This window comes from Ictidomys tridecemlineatus, chromosome 4 (assembly GCF_052094955.1).
Source record: "Ictidomys tridecemlineatus isolate mIctTri1 chromosome 4, mIctTri1.hap1, whole genome shotgun sequence".
NCBI classification, from domain to species: Eukaryota; Metazoa; Chordata; class Mammalia; order Rodentia; family Sciuridae; genus Ictidomys; species Ictidomys tridecemlineatus.
This window is the reverse complement of record NC_135480.1, coordinates 91,252,349-91,270,155: the sequence shown is the minus strand read 5'-3', so window position 1 is coordinate 91,270,155 and position 17,807 is coordinate 91,252,349. Positions and strand designations below refer to the sequence as shown.

Here is a 17,807-nt window from a genome sequence, read left to right as displayed (position 1 = left end):
ACAGCTATTTCTCCCTTCTTCCTGTTCCTTACCCTAAGGTCAGAACAGGTCCAAAGCTCTTCTGGAGCTAACACAAGGGCTGTGAGATCAGGCTTTGGAAGGACAGGTTGCAATAAAGCGAGCTTTAGAATGAAGCCACTCCGCTGAAAACTCACAGTAAAAGATGTGATCACGCTGTGGCAAGTCTGTTCTTGGGGTTTGAAACGCTTTTCTTCCCACACTTCTAAGCATTCTGAGAGGCATTTGCAGCCAAGTGCAAACAGATCGCGTATTTGGCGCAAAGAGCCCAGAGAATAAGGGACGCGGGATCCCTCCCTGTGTCCTTTGGATTAGGCGCGAGGTGGTAGTCTGTGGAGGTAGTGTTCTCACCCTGTTACCCTCGCGGGCTAATGAGGCTGCAGGTGGCAAGCGGAGCTGTCCAGCACTAGTGCGGAGCCAGCTGGAGCCCAGAGCCCTGCGCGCCCCTCTATACCGTGGCAAAGCAACAGGGCTGTTGCCGGAGTAGAGGTTCTACTCACTGCCTCTCGGTTCTGGTCTCGCTCCGCGCCCACGCGGCCTCGCCCGAGGAGGAGGAGAAGGCTGTCCCCACGAGCTGCTCCAGCAAGGTGGGCGCCAACACGTTACCCTTTTCCTCCTCTACCTCTGTAAACGTCTACTCCGGAATGATTGCGCTGGATCTTTCAGCCTTTCCCTTCCGCCTCGGAACTTCCTAAATAAACTCGGAGGAAGGAGGGGAAAAGACAAACATGGACCCTAAACCCTCGCTTCACACCGCCAGACTTCCCTGACGTGGCCGCAGAGGGAAATCTCCCGCCTCCAACCCTGCGCCCCTCTCCCCTTGAGCACCCGCGGGCCCGTCTGCTACTCAACTGCCTTTCCCGAGGCCCAGGGATAGGACATTTTGGGTTGGGGACCCTTGGTCCGAACCCAGGCATGGTGCGCTCCTCCTCGTAGCAGGGGACTGTGGCAACGAGGAGGGCGCGCAAAGGACAGCAACGAAGTGTCCTCGTTGCTCCTGAAACGTGGCGACAGGCGAGGCAGAGACTCCCAATGAGTATGATGGCGACACGTGATACCGGCGGAGGGAGAGCATGGGGTGGGGGTGGATAAAGGGAGAAGGAGGGAGGCGGGCAGTAAGTGGAGAGAGGCGGGAGGAGAGGGGCGGGAGGAGACAGGGGAAAGGGGCGAGATAGTCGCGCAGGCGGCAGAAGCCTCTGCCTCCCGGACCGCACGGGCCGCAGCCCTCCCCGCCCGCCGTCAGCGGTCACACATTCGGTGCCTCCCCGCGAGCGGGAGCGCGGCGCACGGCGATGCGCTGAGGCGGGCGCTCAGGCGGCGCCGCGCGAGCAGCAGCAGAGGCGGCAGCGGCCCCCAGCCCAGCCCGGCGCCGCCGGTAAGCCCGGGCCCCAAGGTGCCGCGGCGCCCCAAGTTCCCGCCATGAGCAGCTGGCTCCTGGGGCTCCGCTGCCCCGGGTACTCCCACCCGGCAGAGCGCGACCGCAGCGCCCCGCGGCCCCGACGCGCCTAAAGCCGCCGCTCGCCGGTCCCGCCACCGCCGCCTCCGCCCGCGTCCCCGCCACCGCCGCCGCCTCGGCCGCAATAGCACCGCCAGCAGCATGTCTCGAAGGAAGATTTCGTCCGAGTCCTTCAGCTCCCTGGGCTCCGACTACCTGGAGACCAGCCCGGAGGAGGAGGGGGAGTGCCCCCTGTCTAAGCTCTGCTGGAACGGCAGCCGGAGCCCGCCCGGGCCGCCCGAGCCCAGCGCGGCCGCGGCCACTGCCGCCCCGGCCCCTGCTGCCTCTTCTGCCGCCGCCGCTGCCGCCGCCGCTGCTGCCGCCGCCGCCACCGCCGGGGCCAAGAGGGCGCAGCGCCGCAGGCGGGTCAACCTGGACTCTCTGGGCGAGAGCATCAGCCGCCTGACGGCGCCCTCGGTGAGCTGGGGGCGCAAGGGGGGGCAGCGCTTCGGGAGAGAGGACAGGGATCGGGAAAGTTGGAGCCGGGCGACTAGGGTTTTGGGCGCAGTGCCCGACCGCTGGGGGGCGGCCCGGTCTCACCCTTCCGGTCTTTGGGTTCCCCGCGGCCCCAAGAGGGATCCGAACCTCTGGGCTCTGGAAGAATAGGGGATTAGGACCTGGGAAAGAAGTCAGACTCCACTCTTGGTAAATCTTTTGGTGTGAGAGAATCTGACAACTTGTAGCCCTGGACCCTACTTCATCACTGTCTCCCGGATGGCCCCCGTGCTTCTTCACACCCACCTGTTTTCTTTCCCCCAAACTTTCCCAGGCACTGGGCTGTTCAGTTCCATTTCCATGTCTTTAAATTCTGTTCTCAGCATCCCAAAGGAGCCCCAATCCATGCTGAGAACCCATTGCTCTCCTTATTTCCCACACTCTCTGGATCTTAGTGTGACCTTCTCTGACATCTTTGAATTCCACAGGCTATCTGCATTCTATGTTGCGTCCCTTTTCTCAAATCTTAAGAACTGTTTCATAGTTTTCTGAGCTGCCTTCTGACGAGAAACCTGCAGTCTCTCATCTGCACCCTTAGCTATTTTTTTCTCTCTCATTCACTGAACATTTATTGACTTAATCTTCTTTGGGTAAACTTAGTGTACAGTTTTCTAAACCTCTCTATTAATTCTTGCACCCTCATCTTATCCTTCACTCTCTCTTTCCTGGATTCTTCCGTCTTTTTTCCCTCATTTTTTCATGCCTTCTTTATGTTAGGCCCTTCATAAATATTTGTTCAATGAATAAATGCCTTCATAACCTCTCCAAATTTGTACTAATCTTGGGGTGTCTGTATCAGTAGTTCCAGGTGTACACCAGATTCCCCGTTTTAGGCATCCTTCTATAGTACTCCTGCTCAGGCATTTCAGCTACCCTTGACCTTTATTGTTTGCAGGAATATCAGACCTCTGATCCAGTCTGTCTGAGTGAACTCTCTTTTGAAGGAATCCACTCTATTGCAGACAGAATCTGAAGGAAATTCAGTGTGAAAACTCTCTCCACCATTAAGCCTCACCCAGACATTGTAAGCAAGGACTTTAACTCCTGATAGCACCCCCCCCACACACCCCCAATCCACCTCTAGGACTTTAACTTCTTCAAAGTTTCCACAATAAATCTGAACATTGATCTTATTTGCCATAAAGTTTTGCTTTTGAAAATACTCTTGCAAATGATGTTAGGAAGGACTTGAGAAATATTGGGATCCTTAGGAAAAGGGCACTGGTACAGGTAATCTTAGAAGTGTCCCCTTGGCACTTGTACTAATGGAGAGTGACTTTTTATTTTTTTTTAACTACTGACAGTCATTTGCCTCTTGTGTATTTTGCCCTTTAATATACTTTCTGTCATCTTTTCCATTGATAACCTAGAAAGAAAGTTCAGAATGGGCTAACTCCTATGTGTTACTTTTCCCTATAAACATTTCTCAGGCAGTATAGGTTTAGGAACTATTTCATGTTGCAAATTGAACATAATCCCGTGTAAGAGGAATTTAGTAAGGGTGTATCTGTAGGTTTGTGTCATACCTAAAGCAACATTTGTACAGTATAATAATTCTTCAATATAACAGATCCATATTTAATACAATAATCTTATTAAAGGTAATGATTAGTTTTCAGGGCAGTGCCTTTAGAATCCTGGAGTTTTGTTTTTGTCTAAGAATTAGAATCTAAAAATTTCTAAAAAGTAGTGGCGGCAGTGTCTCTGGAAATGCCAATTTAATCTAAGACTATTTTCATTAACTTACATGAGGAGTAGGTAAATTGTACTTACTGCTGTAAGTCAAATAGGAATGATTTTGTTATGAAAAGCTGTATACTCAGATAATGATTTCCAGAGTAAGAAATTTAGAAATAATAATGTTGATCAAACAGTGCAGCAGCTCTATGTACTTTCCAAGCCGTGTGCAATTCTTTTCTATTTTGAAAAAAATGTGTTAGGATGATGATGAGAAGATGCAGGTGAACTGTGCAAACATCTTCAACCCCACAAGGCATGGGTAGAGAAATTCTTGTTGGCCAAGCACATCACCAGTACACTTTAGTGACACAAAGAAAACAGGTTATATTTCAAAGCAGTGACTTATTTCTGTGTGGTCTTACCCAGTTTCTTTTTTTTGGCAATCAGGATTTTGCCTCAAAAAGTTCTAGTAGATCTATTTTCTTACATTGTCAGGATTCAAAACTTCTCTGAGAGCAAGCACTTGGAGTGATAAAATATGCCCTGAATATCCTCTCTTATTAGGGGTGAACAACTTGTAAAACTCCTCTAGAATAGCCAGGGCATGTGTAGATAGGAATTTCTGTTTTTTTTTTTTTTTTTTTTTTGAATACTGTGGGCTTTCTTGCATTCTATCACAATATGCTTTAGGAGAAATTGTTGCTATCAGAGCTCCTGTTTACCAGTAGAACTATGGTGAAATATATCAATCACTTGGAATTTGCTCTTTATTAAAAATGGAAGAATGAAAATGAATTTAACAAATAGTTGGACATTGCCAAGTAATTACACTAGTTATTTCATCCATGGAATATTCCAACTTACAATTCTTATATTTTAGTTGTTATTGATATTGGTTATAAAAATTAAAATACTTTATATTATTTAAATAATTTAAGTAAGTTGAGTTGATGAAATTGAAAAAAGTTACAGAATTCAAGAGACCTGATTGTAATTTTACCTTGAGCAATGAAATATTTTTATCTCTCTGAGCTCATTGCTTTAACTCTCTAGAGTCCTTTTCAACTATGCAGTGTTATACTAAGGTTTCCTTCCTAATATGAGGTTTTACAAACATATATATTGTATTATCAGCCCTTGGATAAACAGTGATCATGGCATATAAGAGAAAAATAGGGCATATGTTGTGAATCTTAAAACTTTGGAAGGAAGCAGATTACTTTTTTTTAACAGCTTAATTCATCTAATTATTCAAAACTATCTGAAGATTTGCTCCATGGTAAGTGTTGTGGAGGGCACTGGCAATACAAACACCGAACAAACATAACTGATCTTTGACCTCATGGAACTTATTTGACTTAGTCTTTCTTTTAAGGAATCGGTTGAAGGAAAACATAAGAATGCCATTGGTCTTTCTGATGTCTAGGGAGTTTTCTTTATCATCCACTTTGGTGGTTTGGTTCACTGTAAATCTGTGGACTACAGATATAATAATAAAATAACTCTAATGACTGGATTTAAGACATAAAAATCATTAATTGCATTAATTATTTTAAAATAATTTAATACTTGGGAACACATGGAGGAACAGCTGGGAATTTTACATCAAGTGTGAATTTAATAATTCATTTATTTATATTTTGTTTTTGTAAATGGGAGTTGCTTAGTTGCCTTATCACTTTGACATCAGTGCTGGGTTTTGCTAATGTCAGCCTGTCATCAGTGAAGGTATGCCAGTAGACCAACTCACGGGCAAGACTTCCCCAGGTTTCTTGTCAGAGAACTGTTGGTTGTTTACAACATTGCAGGTGGCTTTGAAAAATCTCAGAAGCTAAAGAGAGCAGAATGGCAGGAAGAAAAGTAACAGAACTGGAAGGATGGAAAGTAAGGGAGAAAAATCTACAGACCTAGGGAATTATCTAGAAAAGTGAGGAGGGAGAAATGAAAGGAAGCTGGGTTTAAAGGATGAAAAGGCCAAAATTGTTTTCATCATTTTGGGAAAGGAAATTATATTCACAAATGCTTAGGAAAAGGTGATAGGAAATAAAAAATACATATATAACCTAATAAAGTTAGCTTTCTGACATGTTTAAATCCTTAAGAAAAATCCTTAGAAAGTATGAGTGTACGTAGCATGTAGACAGTGGGAAATACAAATAATTATTTGTGAAGTAGGAGATTTAATAATTTATGTATTTTAATTAAGGCTCTTTAGATTTGGGACTCAGTTTGGCTAAGAAGTTCTGAGGAACAGATGTATTGCAATTGAAAAGTAGATAAAATATATTGCAGTAGTTAAATGTTTTCACATTTGTGGAATTTAGATGGCATAATTTTGAAATCAATAGTTAATGGCTGTCTATTGTCTTTCTATACCTTATCTCTAATCCTGGAGAAATGGCATGGCAGATTTGAAAGAACAAGAATAATAATGCCCCACAGAGTTCCTTACTCAGTGTGAGACCCCAGAAAGCTGCCTCCTACCTTCTTTAGGCCTTGGTTTCCTCTTTTGTGAACTGGAAATAACAACTACCTTGTAGATTTGTTGAGAAAGAGGAGTAATAGTCTTTGAAAAACTCCATGAACCTAGTAAATAATAGTTTCAGGGTGAGATCCATGAATTTCAACCAAATTTGGATCCAAAAGATTTAAAATTTTTTTCCTTTTTCTCCAATAATTCACTTGCTTGTAATTGTATTGGAAAAGTTCATAGAAGAGTTTAGCAGATGTTAAGTCCAAAGGGAGGGCAGGCAGAGATGAGAAGCACTTTATTTTGTTGGCATAGTCAGCCAATCCATTAAAAAAAATTAAAACTGGAGACCTTTTTTTTTTGGCTCCCTGGCTATGATACACACATACACAGGCATATATAATAATTGCAGATTCAAACATTTCCACCAAACTACTGACCATTGTGTGCAATATGAGAAACACTTTAATGACTTTTCTAATAATATGAGGGCAATTGTATTTGGTAGAATGTAGGTATTTCACAGCAAATTAATTTTAAATTAGAAAAAAAATTAGATGAGAGAGAAATGAGTCATTTCATTTGTCTGAGAATGTCAAGCATTCCCCATTTATTGTTTTCAAAGTAATCTATGTATGTATATTTAAAGGGCTGAGCTGTGAGATGCAACAAATACCCAGCTAAAGACTCATGTGCTTGGTGTGTGTTCAGGGCTCTATTTGTTGGCTACCAGATTAGTTGCAAGACCTTTATTTTAAAAAGAAAATTTGACAAGAAGAAATGCTGTCGGTGATTATGAGTTTGTAAGTAGAGGTGACGTGATTATACATTCCTCTTTAGTGTATAATTTGTCGCCCTTGAAAGATTGCTAGATGCATGGAATAGTGCTTGAATGTTATATATCTTTCCACTCTATATCCTCATTGCTCTTTTTGTTCACCTTTGCTTTTGCTTTGTTGCCTCTATCATACAAAGCTAAAAGTAAAATAAATACACATTTTATTAAACATAATAGCAAAATTAATGTACCATCTCTAGACACATATAATGTTTATCATGAATTATTAAGAAACTACAATTTTCCCTTTTGGGATTTTATACATCTTGGGAGCAATTTTTAATTTTTCTTTCTTTTTTTGCTATGCTGAGTATCAAACCCAGGGTCCTGTGCATATGAGGCAAACACTTTACCACTGAGTTAAATCTGCAGCTCCTTCCTCCACAAAAAAAGAAAAAAGAAAAAAAAAAGAAAAAAAATCATGTGGCATAAGCAGTGAGAATGTTTGCCAGGGGCTATCAACTAACTGGGTTTTCTTAGCAGGACCTTGTTTGATGTATGAGCCAATAATTTAACTCAAAATTCAAAGCCTCTACTTAAATTCTCCCTCTTATCTTCAATACACATATTTATCTGGTGTTTAGTACAGAACCTGGTACTTAATGGGTATTCAATAAAGTACTCAGAATAAAGGAATGTATGTTTTTATTTGTCCAATTGTGTTTGTTTCTTTTGTGACTGGTATTTTTGTGGTGTATTTGGTTCTATCAAACAAAATGTTTATATTTTGCATCCAGCCTCAGAGAGACATACTCAAGAGTACAAACCTGTTTGAATTTTTTGCTTTTGCCTATTATTTAAAGCAAAACTTCATAATGAAGTTGTCTTAAAATGAACATATGGAACAGTATTTTCCTTCTAGGACCCTTGGTGGTCTATTTATATTTTAAGAAGTTAGGTAAATGTAATGACTCTCCTCCAGTCTGGATTGCTTACATTTTCTACACAATTCTCTGTCAAGTGAGAGAGAAATGTTTGTCAGCAAGTGGGCTACTGTTGCCAAAAATGCACTGCAAGGGGATGGAAATGACATCATCTTAATCCTCAAATATCACCTCAGGACAGGATCTGAAGGTCTAGAATTATGTGCCATAAACTCAGAGTTCCTTACAATATTGAAGATTCCAGTCCTAGAGTGATTAAGGAAGTAGGGGGCTAGAAATATCTCTGAAGCTGGAGATTTGTTGGGACTGTTATGGGGAATTGAGAAAGAGTGAATATGTTTATCAATAGGATAGTGAGAAGTCACTTCTTGAATAGGCTTTAGTTGAAGCTTATTAGCAGTTCTTCATTTAAATTAGTGATTATCAAACTTGTAAGATGTTATCTGTAGAACGTTGTTAGAATGTAGATTCCTGGGCCTCACCTTCAAAGATTCTGGTCTGATAGTGCCAGAGAGGGGCCTAGACTGTACATTTTGAACAAAACAGTGAATTTCTGGACACTGTAAAGCTGTGTTGAAAGGTAACTGAATCCCATAACTTGGAGGCAATCGATCTAAGCTCAGTGAGCTCTTTCTAGTGATTATTTTGAAACAGAGTCTTGTCAAGTACCCAGGCTGGCCTTGAACTTGCAATTCTCTGGCCTCAGCCTCCTGAGTGGCTGAGATTACAGGCATGTGTCACTAGGCCCGTGTCCTTTATTTTTTGATTGGTGCATTATCATTATACATAATAGTGGAAGTTGTTGTTACATATTCATATGTAACATATATATTCATTGTTACATATTCATATAATTTGTTACATATTATTCCCTAGTATTTCCTCTTTCCCTCACTCTTCCCTCATCATGGTCCCTTTCCTGTACTGGTATCCCTTCCATTTTCACGAGATTCTCCCACCCCCATTCTTTTTCTTTTTTCTCTCTAGCTTCCACATTTGAGAGAAAACATACAGTCCTCGGCATTCTGAGTTTGGCTTATTTTGCTTAACAAGTCAAGATAATCTCCTTGGTTGTGCAGTAGAAGTCATTTGAAGTTTCACCATTTGTAGCTTTATTCGTGGACTCTCCCATTTTCCCCAAGGATGTTTATGTTTAGTAGATCACATATCATTACTGTAAATATCTGTGGATCCCTTCTTCAAAATAAAGGAATAGATACTCAAAAACATTGGGAATCTTAGAGGAAAGAGAAGAAAGGTTGTTTTGAGTGTCAATTTGATATCACCATCTGCTTTTCCACATATTGATGCAACACTTCTCAAATGCTCCATCTACTGGTTCATTTTTGAAGGAACAGTTTGTTCCCTGCCAGTGAAAAATTTAAAAAGGTGAAGGAAGAAATCAACAGATCTGAATGTCAGATTTTTTTTCCTAGAAAGAAAACAATAGGAGGTTTACATATGAGATGTATAGGGCTACCCATCAAACATTACTTCACAAAAATAGTTGTGGTTGCTAACCTCTACAGCCTCAGCCAATTAATCTTTCTGTCATTTAGTGAACATGTCAGATAGGAGTCTAGTTGAACTCTCTAAATAAATGATGATTGATTATTGGGAGACTTGGCATTTGTAGACAACTTGGCATTTGTAGACAACCAGTCTATCATGAGAAGAAGCTATCTGCTGTTACCTTAGTTACAAGTCCTTAAAGTCCATTTTGACTTCTTTTCCATTCACTGCACTGCATGTGTTATGTGTAAATGTACTGTGTCTCGTGACAAATCAAGTTCTAAAATACATTGTTCCTTGTTGCTTTATGCCTGTGCTTCTTCATGCACGAACCCTCCAACTTAATGGAGAGGATTTTTTTCTTTTTTATGCACATACACCCTGTTTTATATGACTGCATTTTTGCTTTGTGGAATACTAAGTTATGGCTCACATCTGTACTATAGGCCTTATTGCACTGAAGTGTGATTTCACTGTATTCTGGCTTCTTAAGACAAGAGATCATGTCTTATTTATTGGAGTATGCCCATGCCTAGCAGAGGGTCTGAGTTATAGAGGGACTCAATAAATGTGTGTCAGAACAATGAATAAATGATTGAATAAATCCTGGTGTAGTTTGTGTTATGTCTGGCATTGCTCTATAGGCAACAACATAATTTGTTTTATTTTAATAGTTCCATTTTTAGTTTTTTTCTTAGGTGCAAATAAGAGAAATATAGTTATAATACTGTTTTCTAAAATGCTTCAAGCATTTAAGAACAGCCCCATACTTGGTGTTTTATTGAAACTTCACAATAATCTGTGGATTTTATGGTGATGATAGTAATAACACTAGTATTGATTTGTTGAGTCTTTACCATGTATCAGGCACTTTGCTAAGTGAGCTACATATTTCATTCTATTAATTATGACAGGAATGCAGGGATAATGTGTTTCCATGATCTATAAGATATCAAGAGCCTGTGTCTCTGATCTCATCTTGTGATATGCGTCCACAGTCATGATTCTGTGATATGCTCTTTGAATATGTCATGCAAGCATCATCTTAGCTCAGGACTTTTGTCTTCTTTCCCTCACCTACACCCTCTCTCAGTTCTCCACATGACTGCAGCTCAGGTTACCTCATCAGAAGTGGTTTTCCCCACCAAACTCTCTCTCTCTTATCATCATTTATTGGTTGTTTTTCAACATAACACTCATCACCAGAAATTATCTTTTAGTTTACTTGTTTACTAATATATTGTCTTTCTTCCCTCACTCTAGCTTAAGTTCCACAGTAGCAGGAACCTTGTCTGTTGCTCACTGTGCTCTTTGCAGCCCCTCAATAATCCTGGCTAGAGATCATTTCTCAGCACATCTCTATTGATATGCAATTTTGAGGGAATTCCCAGGACTTGGAAAAGAAAGAAACTAGTTTAAAAGTACCATATGCATGAGGAGGATTAGATTGCATTAGACAACTATTATGGATCTAGCATTTATTAAGTATTTTTATAATATATATCATTGATTTCTCAAAATCATAAGAAAATTTAGATCCAGAGATGTTGAGAGACCTGCCTGTGATTACAGTTAATTATGGATGGAGATAAAGTTAGAATCTGGTCTAGCTCCAAATCACATCTTCCGTCTGCTGTCTAGGTGCCTCTTTAGAGATGGACTAACTCCCTAGATACCTAGAGTACAGCTGCAAGTGAAACCTCAACTGTCAGCCCTTATATATATGGCCTGGGTTGAAGAAGCTGCCTTGCTCAAGGTCATGCTTCGTTCCTGTGACTAATCAGTGTAGGGTAAAAAGCCTTGGCTCCCTTGCCCTAATTCAGGCAGTTCTGATGTCAGAATTCCACATAGGGTCAACTGAGGCCTCCACTGAGACTACATTACAGTCCAACTTTCCCTCTGTCTAATCCTGCTTCCTTCTTTGCTCTTTCATGGATGTTGATGCCAAGAGCATTCCCTCATAAATTTCCTGCATGCTGATCTCCTCAGAGTCTGCTTTCCGGGGAACCCAACCTATGATAGTGAGTTTGTGAATGGAGATGGGCATTAACTAAAGTATAAAATTCATTAGTGGGAAGGTGGGATGTGGAAGAAATATAACAATAACCTTAGATTTGGAGTTTTAATATTTACATGAAAATGGTTAGTTCTGGACTGTGAGTTCTTTAAGGGTTTGGTATTACTGGATCACCAGCCTTAGTACACTGCCTGTCAGTCAGTTCAGTAAACATGGAATTGAAGATTTGGGATTGGAGCTTGGATTGGAGCACATGATTGAAGATAGTGACTTTGGAGGGGATAGTTAATATCTCGAAAATTGACAAGCTCTTTGAGTGAAAGAGAAAGAGAAAAATAGCAGCAGAGAATTGGGAAGCAATATACAAAAACAAAGCATAAAATAAAACCCAGCAGAATGTAGATGGCAGAATGCTTGTGTGTGTGTGTGTGTGTGTGTGTGTGTGTGTGTGTGTTAGAAGGGTGTGAAATGGCTGAGGGAACAGGTGGATGCAAGGGTGGTAGTGGTTGATGTTTGCAAAATAATGAAGAAAATTTAAGGATAGTACTTTTCATCCCACTGTGAATGAGTTTGCTAGTGGCTTTAGAAGAAAAAGTCAATCCTGCATTTGAGATAGAAACCTGTTAAAGGAGGTTTAAAGAGGGAGTGTATGATGAGCAAATAAAAGACATCAGGGCACACATCTCTAAGACATGTAGCAATAAAAAGGAGCAGGGGAGAGAAGGGTCTGTGAGGCAAAGTCTAAGTTTACTGAAGAGGTGAAGACTTATGTTTGAAGGTAAGAGAGAAAACTGGGGACAGATGAGATTGATGGGATTTGAGAAAGGATAGGGTTGCCCTAGAGGCATTCTCAAACTCCTTTCCCAAGGATGAGGACACTTAACTTTCTCTGTTCTCAAGGGGAATGCAATTTGGCCAATTAGGAGTAGCAAACCCCAGTGCTAGATTTTGGTTTCATTTACACCTAATTTACCACAGTCTCATCTTTATTCTAGAATTCAGTGATTGGTCAGTAATTTTGTATATCTAACAACTGTCAAATTTAAATTGCCATCCCATGTATAGTTCTCTATGTGTATTTTAATGGTTGGGGCTGTACTGACCACGGGATGTCAAATCAGGTCTGAAACATCTTACTTCATTCTTCATTAGTATTATATTCAAATAGCAAAGTGCACAGGTAAATAATAAAGCATATCGTGTTTTCTCTTAATCTGCTGAAGTTATAAGTTGTTAGTTGGACTCCACATGAAAGGAACTGTTTTTAAGTTTATATTCGTATTAGTTGGCTGCCTTTTAGTTTAAAAAGGTAAACACACACACACACACACACACACACACACACACACACACACACACTCCCAGTACAACTTTATTCTCTGTTACAACTCTTTTTCATGCTTTTTTTTTTTTTGATACTGGTGGAAAAGTCGCTAGTGGCTTTAGAAGCAAAGTTTTATGTTACCCCAAGAGAAAACTTGGGTATCACCTGAGTTGTAACAGCAAGGAGCCTAAGTCTTCTTCATTCAGTAGGCTTCCGTAGGTCTCAGAAAAAGAAAGAGGCATCTCATTTAAATGTCTGTTGACCAAATTCTCTCAGAGCTGTCTCACTGAGTCTGCCGGATTTCTTCCAATTTCACTTTTTCCTTTGTGATTGGTTTAAGTTCTGTATAAACAATGTCTTGATTTTTGAATGAATGGTGTCTTAAAGAACATTTGTTTTTTAGCTTTAGAAGCTTGTTTACTTTTCAGAGAGGAAATACAGAGATTCTTATAGATTGTTTGTCATAGTACTTATACATAAGAACCTTAGTTCATTTTAATAACATATTTGAAATACTGATCTATGTATTTTTTTACATGTAGGTATTTGGGAACTATCTGTCTAACCAGTATTGATTATATAGTGTTGAAGAGACTTTGCCTGATTGGACTTTGAATTTAAATAAATACCATTTAATAGAAATCTGGAAAAGCCATAATTACTCTCATTGTGTCTTTTAAAAATTTGCCCAAAATAATGAAAATGGCTTTTACTTCCTTCACAAAAGAATCTGCCTCCAAAGGCATTTATTGTAGGGAGTGAGAATGATGAGATTGTGTGGGAATGGAACAGAGACTATGAATAAGAGCAAATCTTCGATACTGACTATTGTAATTCCATTTGAAGCTTCAGACAAATATGAGGGAGTTTCTACTGTAGATGCTGGAAAGAGAAATTTATTGTTTCCACCTGATGTAAAGATCAATAAACGCTTTGTGGACTTGACAGTGTTTGCAAGCTATAAAGTCTTTGTTTTTTTCTCTTGTGTTAACTTATTGCCATTATAAACACATTTCAAAGAAAACTAATCTATCCATTTATTCTGAATTAAGTTCTTTCTCTAAAAGTGTGTTTGCAAAGTATGGACCCAACTTGGTGGCTGAAAAAGAATGGATGAGATTCATCTGTAGCTTGTTACAAATGGCTGTGTGAATTGTGGTCTAAGCAACTGCTGCCTGCTAATTTTCCAAGCATTTAGAGGTTTTTATTATTTAGCTGCATTCTTGGGATGGGCGTTGGGGAAGATGGAGGAAATAAAACATTAAATTAAGTTGTAAAAGAAATTCTCTACCATCAATCTATTTCTTTCTTTTTTTTTCTTTTTAGATACTGGGGATTAAATACAAGACTTTGTACATGTTAAGCAAGTGCTCTTCCACTGAACTGTATCTCCAGCCCCATGTGTACACACACACACACACACACACACACACACACACACACACACACACACACACTTATTGATTGCAGTGCCGGAGTTTGATTCCAGGTATTTGTGCATGGTAGGCCAGCACACTGAACTATATACCAGAACTATCTTTCTTGACCATTTAGAAAAATCCAGATAATTTAGATCTCAAATACTAAGTTGACAGAGATTCCCAATTATTTTGATTATAGACAGGGAATGTATCACTTTAATCCATGGCATTAATGATGACTGTAACGGTAGAAATCAACAAATTCCATTAGACAGCTTGCAGTTAGAAAAAGCATTTCACTACAAGTTGCCACAACATACATTTTTTTCAAAGAATATATACTATCTTTTCAAATATGAGTCAATAGAAAATATCACCACCATATGACTATAAAATGTGAATCTACAAACATGGATCTAAAAATAAGATCACCAATAATTTTTACCATTAGATAAGGTATTCAATTACTTTATGAGTTAGAAATCAAATCAAATCAAATCAATATATGTTTGCCTGAAAACATAACCTAAAATACAAACTTTATTATTTTGCTCTCGCAGAGTGACTAATAGAAATGAAAAAAAGGCGTATCAAAGTAAAGTCTATCCAAATTTAATTCTTGGTATTTTACGCCAGTGTAACCTCTGATATATTATGGATTAAGAGTGAGAAAAAAACCGAAGAGATGTTTATTTTTGGTAGTCTCTATTCTCAGTCTTTCTCTTTGCACCTCTCTCTCTCTCTTTCTCTCCCTCCCTCCCTTCCTCCCTCCCTCATGCCACAAAAATCTGCTATGATTATCTCCCAACTGACAAATTTTGACTGTCCACATTTTAAGTACCTTTTCATGTTAAAGTAATTGAAAATCTCCTCCCTTAATTTTAAGCATCTATTTTAAGTAGGAGTGGAAAACAAATTTTTTTTGTGTGTGTGTGTGTGGAGGGGGGAAGTTTGGGGTGAGTGGAATGGAGATAGCTCTCCAGACATCTAATGTCTGGTCTCAGAAGGTTCTGCCACATAACAGTGACTACATGGTTGTGGTGCTTCTGAGAGCTTCTTAGCCAGTAATCTGGATATCTCTGTAGCTGCAGTAAATTATTTAATGTTATTAGTCTGTGGGAATAGTAAGATATCTTGGTTGGTAAAAAGAATAATGATAAATTTATAGTACTTTTGATGATGTGGCAATACACTTTAAATTTTGGATCAAAAACTATTTTCTGTTGCCTTAAAGAATTACTGCTACTTTAGGTTGCTTTTAAATAAGACTCATGTGCCCAAGTGTGACTCATGTTGTCCTTATGTTTTATAATGCTTAGAGATTCCAGAGATTTTGCTACTTATATGGCTAATGTATGGATTAATATATGTTATGGCTAATGTATAGATTAATATATGTTGTGCCAGTTATAGATGTTTCTGCACTGGGTTGCTTTGGAAATTCCAGTTAGAAGCCATAGGCTAGGCATGCAGAGGGATTCCAATGTTTTTAGAAACTGGTGATTGGTATAGTAACCCGTTCCTAAGCATCATATCATTAAATTCCCTGTTGTTAGGTGTCAATGTGTATATGTGCTTATTTATATAACTTTTACGGGTCAACTTTTGGTATTTGTGAAGCAGAATGTCAGGGTGAGATATTTAAAACTGATGTAGTATTGTAGAAAGAATTTGAAAAAAAAAAACATAGTGTGCCAAAAACATTTCTCCTCATCTGTTCCCAATATCCCTTTCTTACTCACATCCTTTCATCATCTCCTTTTCCTAATTACTAATTTCTCATTAGCTAATGAGACAAACAAATGACTAGTAATACTACACTGTTAAAAATCTGGTTCTAACGTGAGCTGGTTTTGATGTCTCTTGCTGGTCTTCTAAACAGTCTATATTAGGTTGGTCATTTTTTAGTAAACAGCTTATTTTGATTAGTATTTAGTGTAAGCAGATTTTGGAGAGAATTTTGAAAATCCAGGGCTTTCACTTTCTTTTTTTAACATCTAGAAACACAAATCATTTTTTGATTTTTCCCACTTAGGTCTGTGAGAGCATACGTGATATGTTGACCTACAATTTCCATACAGAAAGGTCACTCCCATAAGTAACATCTGTTTGGAATTTATCAAATATGCTTCAAAACATACATTATCTCAGGAAATGTATAAAGAAGGTAGGACAAAGATTAATAGGACCAATTTAAGGATGACAAACTGAGGCTCAGAAAGGAATAGCAACTTGCCCAAACTTAAGGATCTAGTAACCACTTACATTTTAATACTCCATTTTCCTATTTAGATACAAAACTCTTTCTGCCATGCCGTTTCTCTCAACATGGCCATGAATTGTTCTCCCTTCCATATGTGATACACGATATTGTTCTATGTCACCTCCTGTTTGTTTCCTAATTCGTGACTTGGTAAGAAGGGGCTGGGCACAATTTCCTCAGGTTTTTCTTGACCCTTACTACTCTTACCAATTGTTTAGTTCTGACTGTGTGACAGTCCTGTGTTAGAAATGCCAAAGGACTCCTTATTTTTGTCTTCATACATGTACTTAGGGTAATGATGTCCATCTCATTCCACCATCTTTCCTAGCTCCATGCCTCTTCCCTTCCTCTCCCTCCCCTTTGCTCTCTTTCTTCATTGGGGCTGTGCCTCTAGGCTGACCTAGTTTGCCTGTTCACTGCCATGTTTGTATGCTTCAGGCTCCCATGGGTGAGGCAGCTATGAGCAGACTGACAAAAGCCATCATCATTGCCAACAGCTTAGCTTATGCTGTCCCTTGAAGTTTGACTTCTAAATATGAAGAAAGTCTTGATTACCATAGAAATAGTTACATCATAAGGGTATATATTTTCACTATGTTCATTGTATATAGTTGTGCATGACTGTGATTCACATATCTTGGCATAATTAAATGATTTACTAGATGGAAGGAAGAAGGAATATAATAGTTACATAATAGAATGACAGGTAGATTAAAAAATGTGCTTAGATAGTTTAGATGACATTTTAAAAATATAAGACTTTGCATGTCATGCAGTATTAGTGTTCTGACTGTATGTGTTCCCCTCCCCGCAAGAAAAAGTGTGATTACTCTGTACCTCTAACTCAGGAATCTAGAGAATAATGATGCACAGTCATTATCTGTCAAACGTCTGCCTAGTAAGCAGGTTTCATATCCATTTGGATAGTCATTTTACAGTCGACATTAGCTCTGATTATATTCAGACCCTCCTTGAATTTTTCTTTCAAGAAAGGTTGAAGAAGTGGAGGTGGGCGGGATGTGGGGACCCATTCTGCACAGTGTTCAGATGTTTCTGCATCTGAGACTTCTAAACTCCAAGGATGTGTTGCTGTTAGTGTCCTAAAGCAATCAGACACTCAGCCACTGACTGGCTAAACAAAATGCCCAAGGCACTTTGGTTGGCATCTGAATGACAATTCACTTATTTACACTGAGCAATAACTGTGAAATGAATCTCATTATTCAAAGTCTTCATGGTCAGCACATTTCTTACTGTTCAGTCTACAGAAAGAGCCAAGTCATAATCAGAAATTTGCTTTAATCCATTTAGAATCAAAGCAAAATGAATTTTATGCCAAATTCTTTAATCCAGTTTAAGGAAGTTTCTGGTTGAAGGAGAGACCTTGTCA

The 17,807-nt window shown here is 39.5% G+C and overlaps 1 protein-coding gene across 1 annotated transcript in view; it reads left to right on the top strand.

Annotated features, from left to right (window-relative positions):
- Positions 1-1,613: 1,613 nt before the first annotated feature.
- The window catches only part of Gucy1a2 (guanylate cyclase 1 soluble subunit alpha 2), a 277,284-nt gene continuing 261,090 nt past the window's right edge, over positions 1,614-17,807 (top strand). The window contains exon 1 of the mRNA XM_078046945.1: positions 1,614-1,930. Within this exon, the coding sequence (XP_077903071.1) occupies positions 1,616-1,930 (315 nt within the window). The 5' untranslated portion in view covers positions 1,614-1,615. The remainder of the gene's footprint in view (positions 1,931-17,807) is intronic.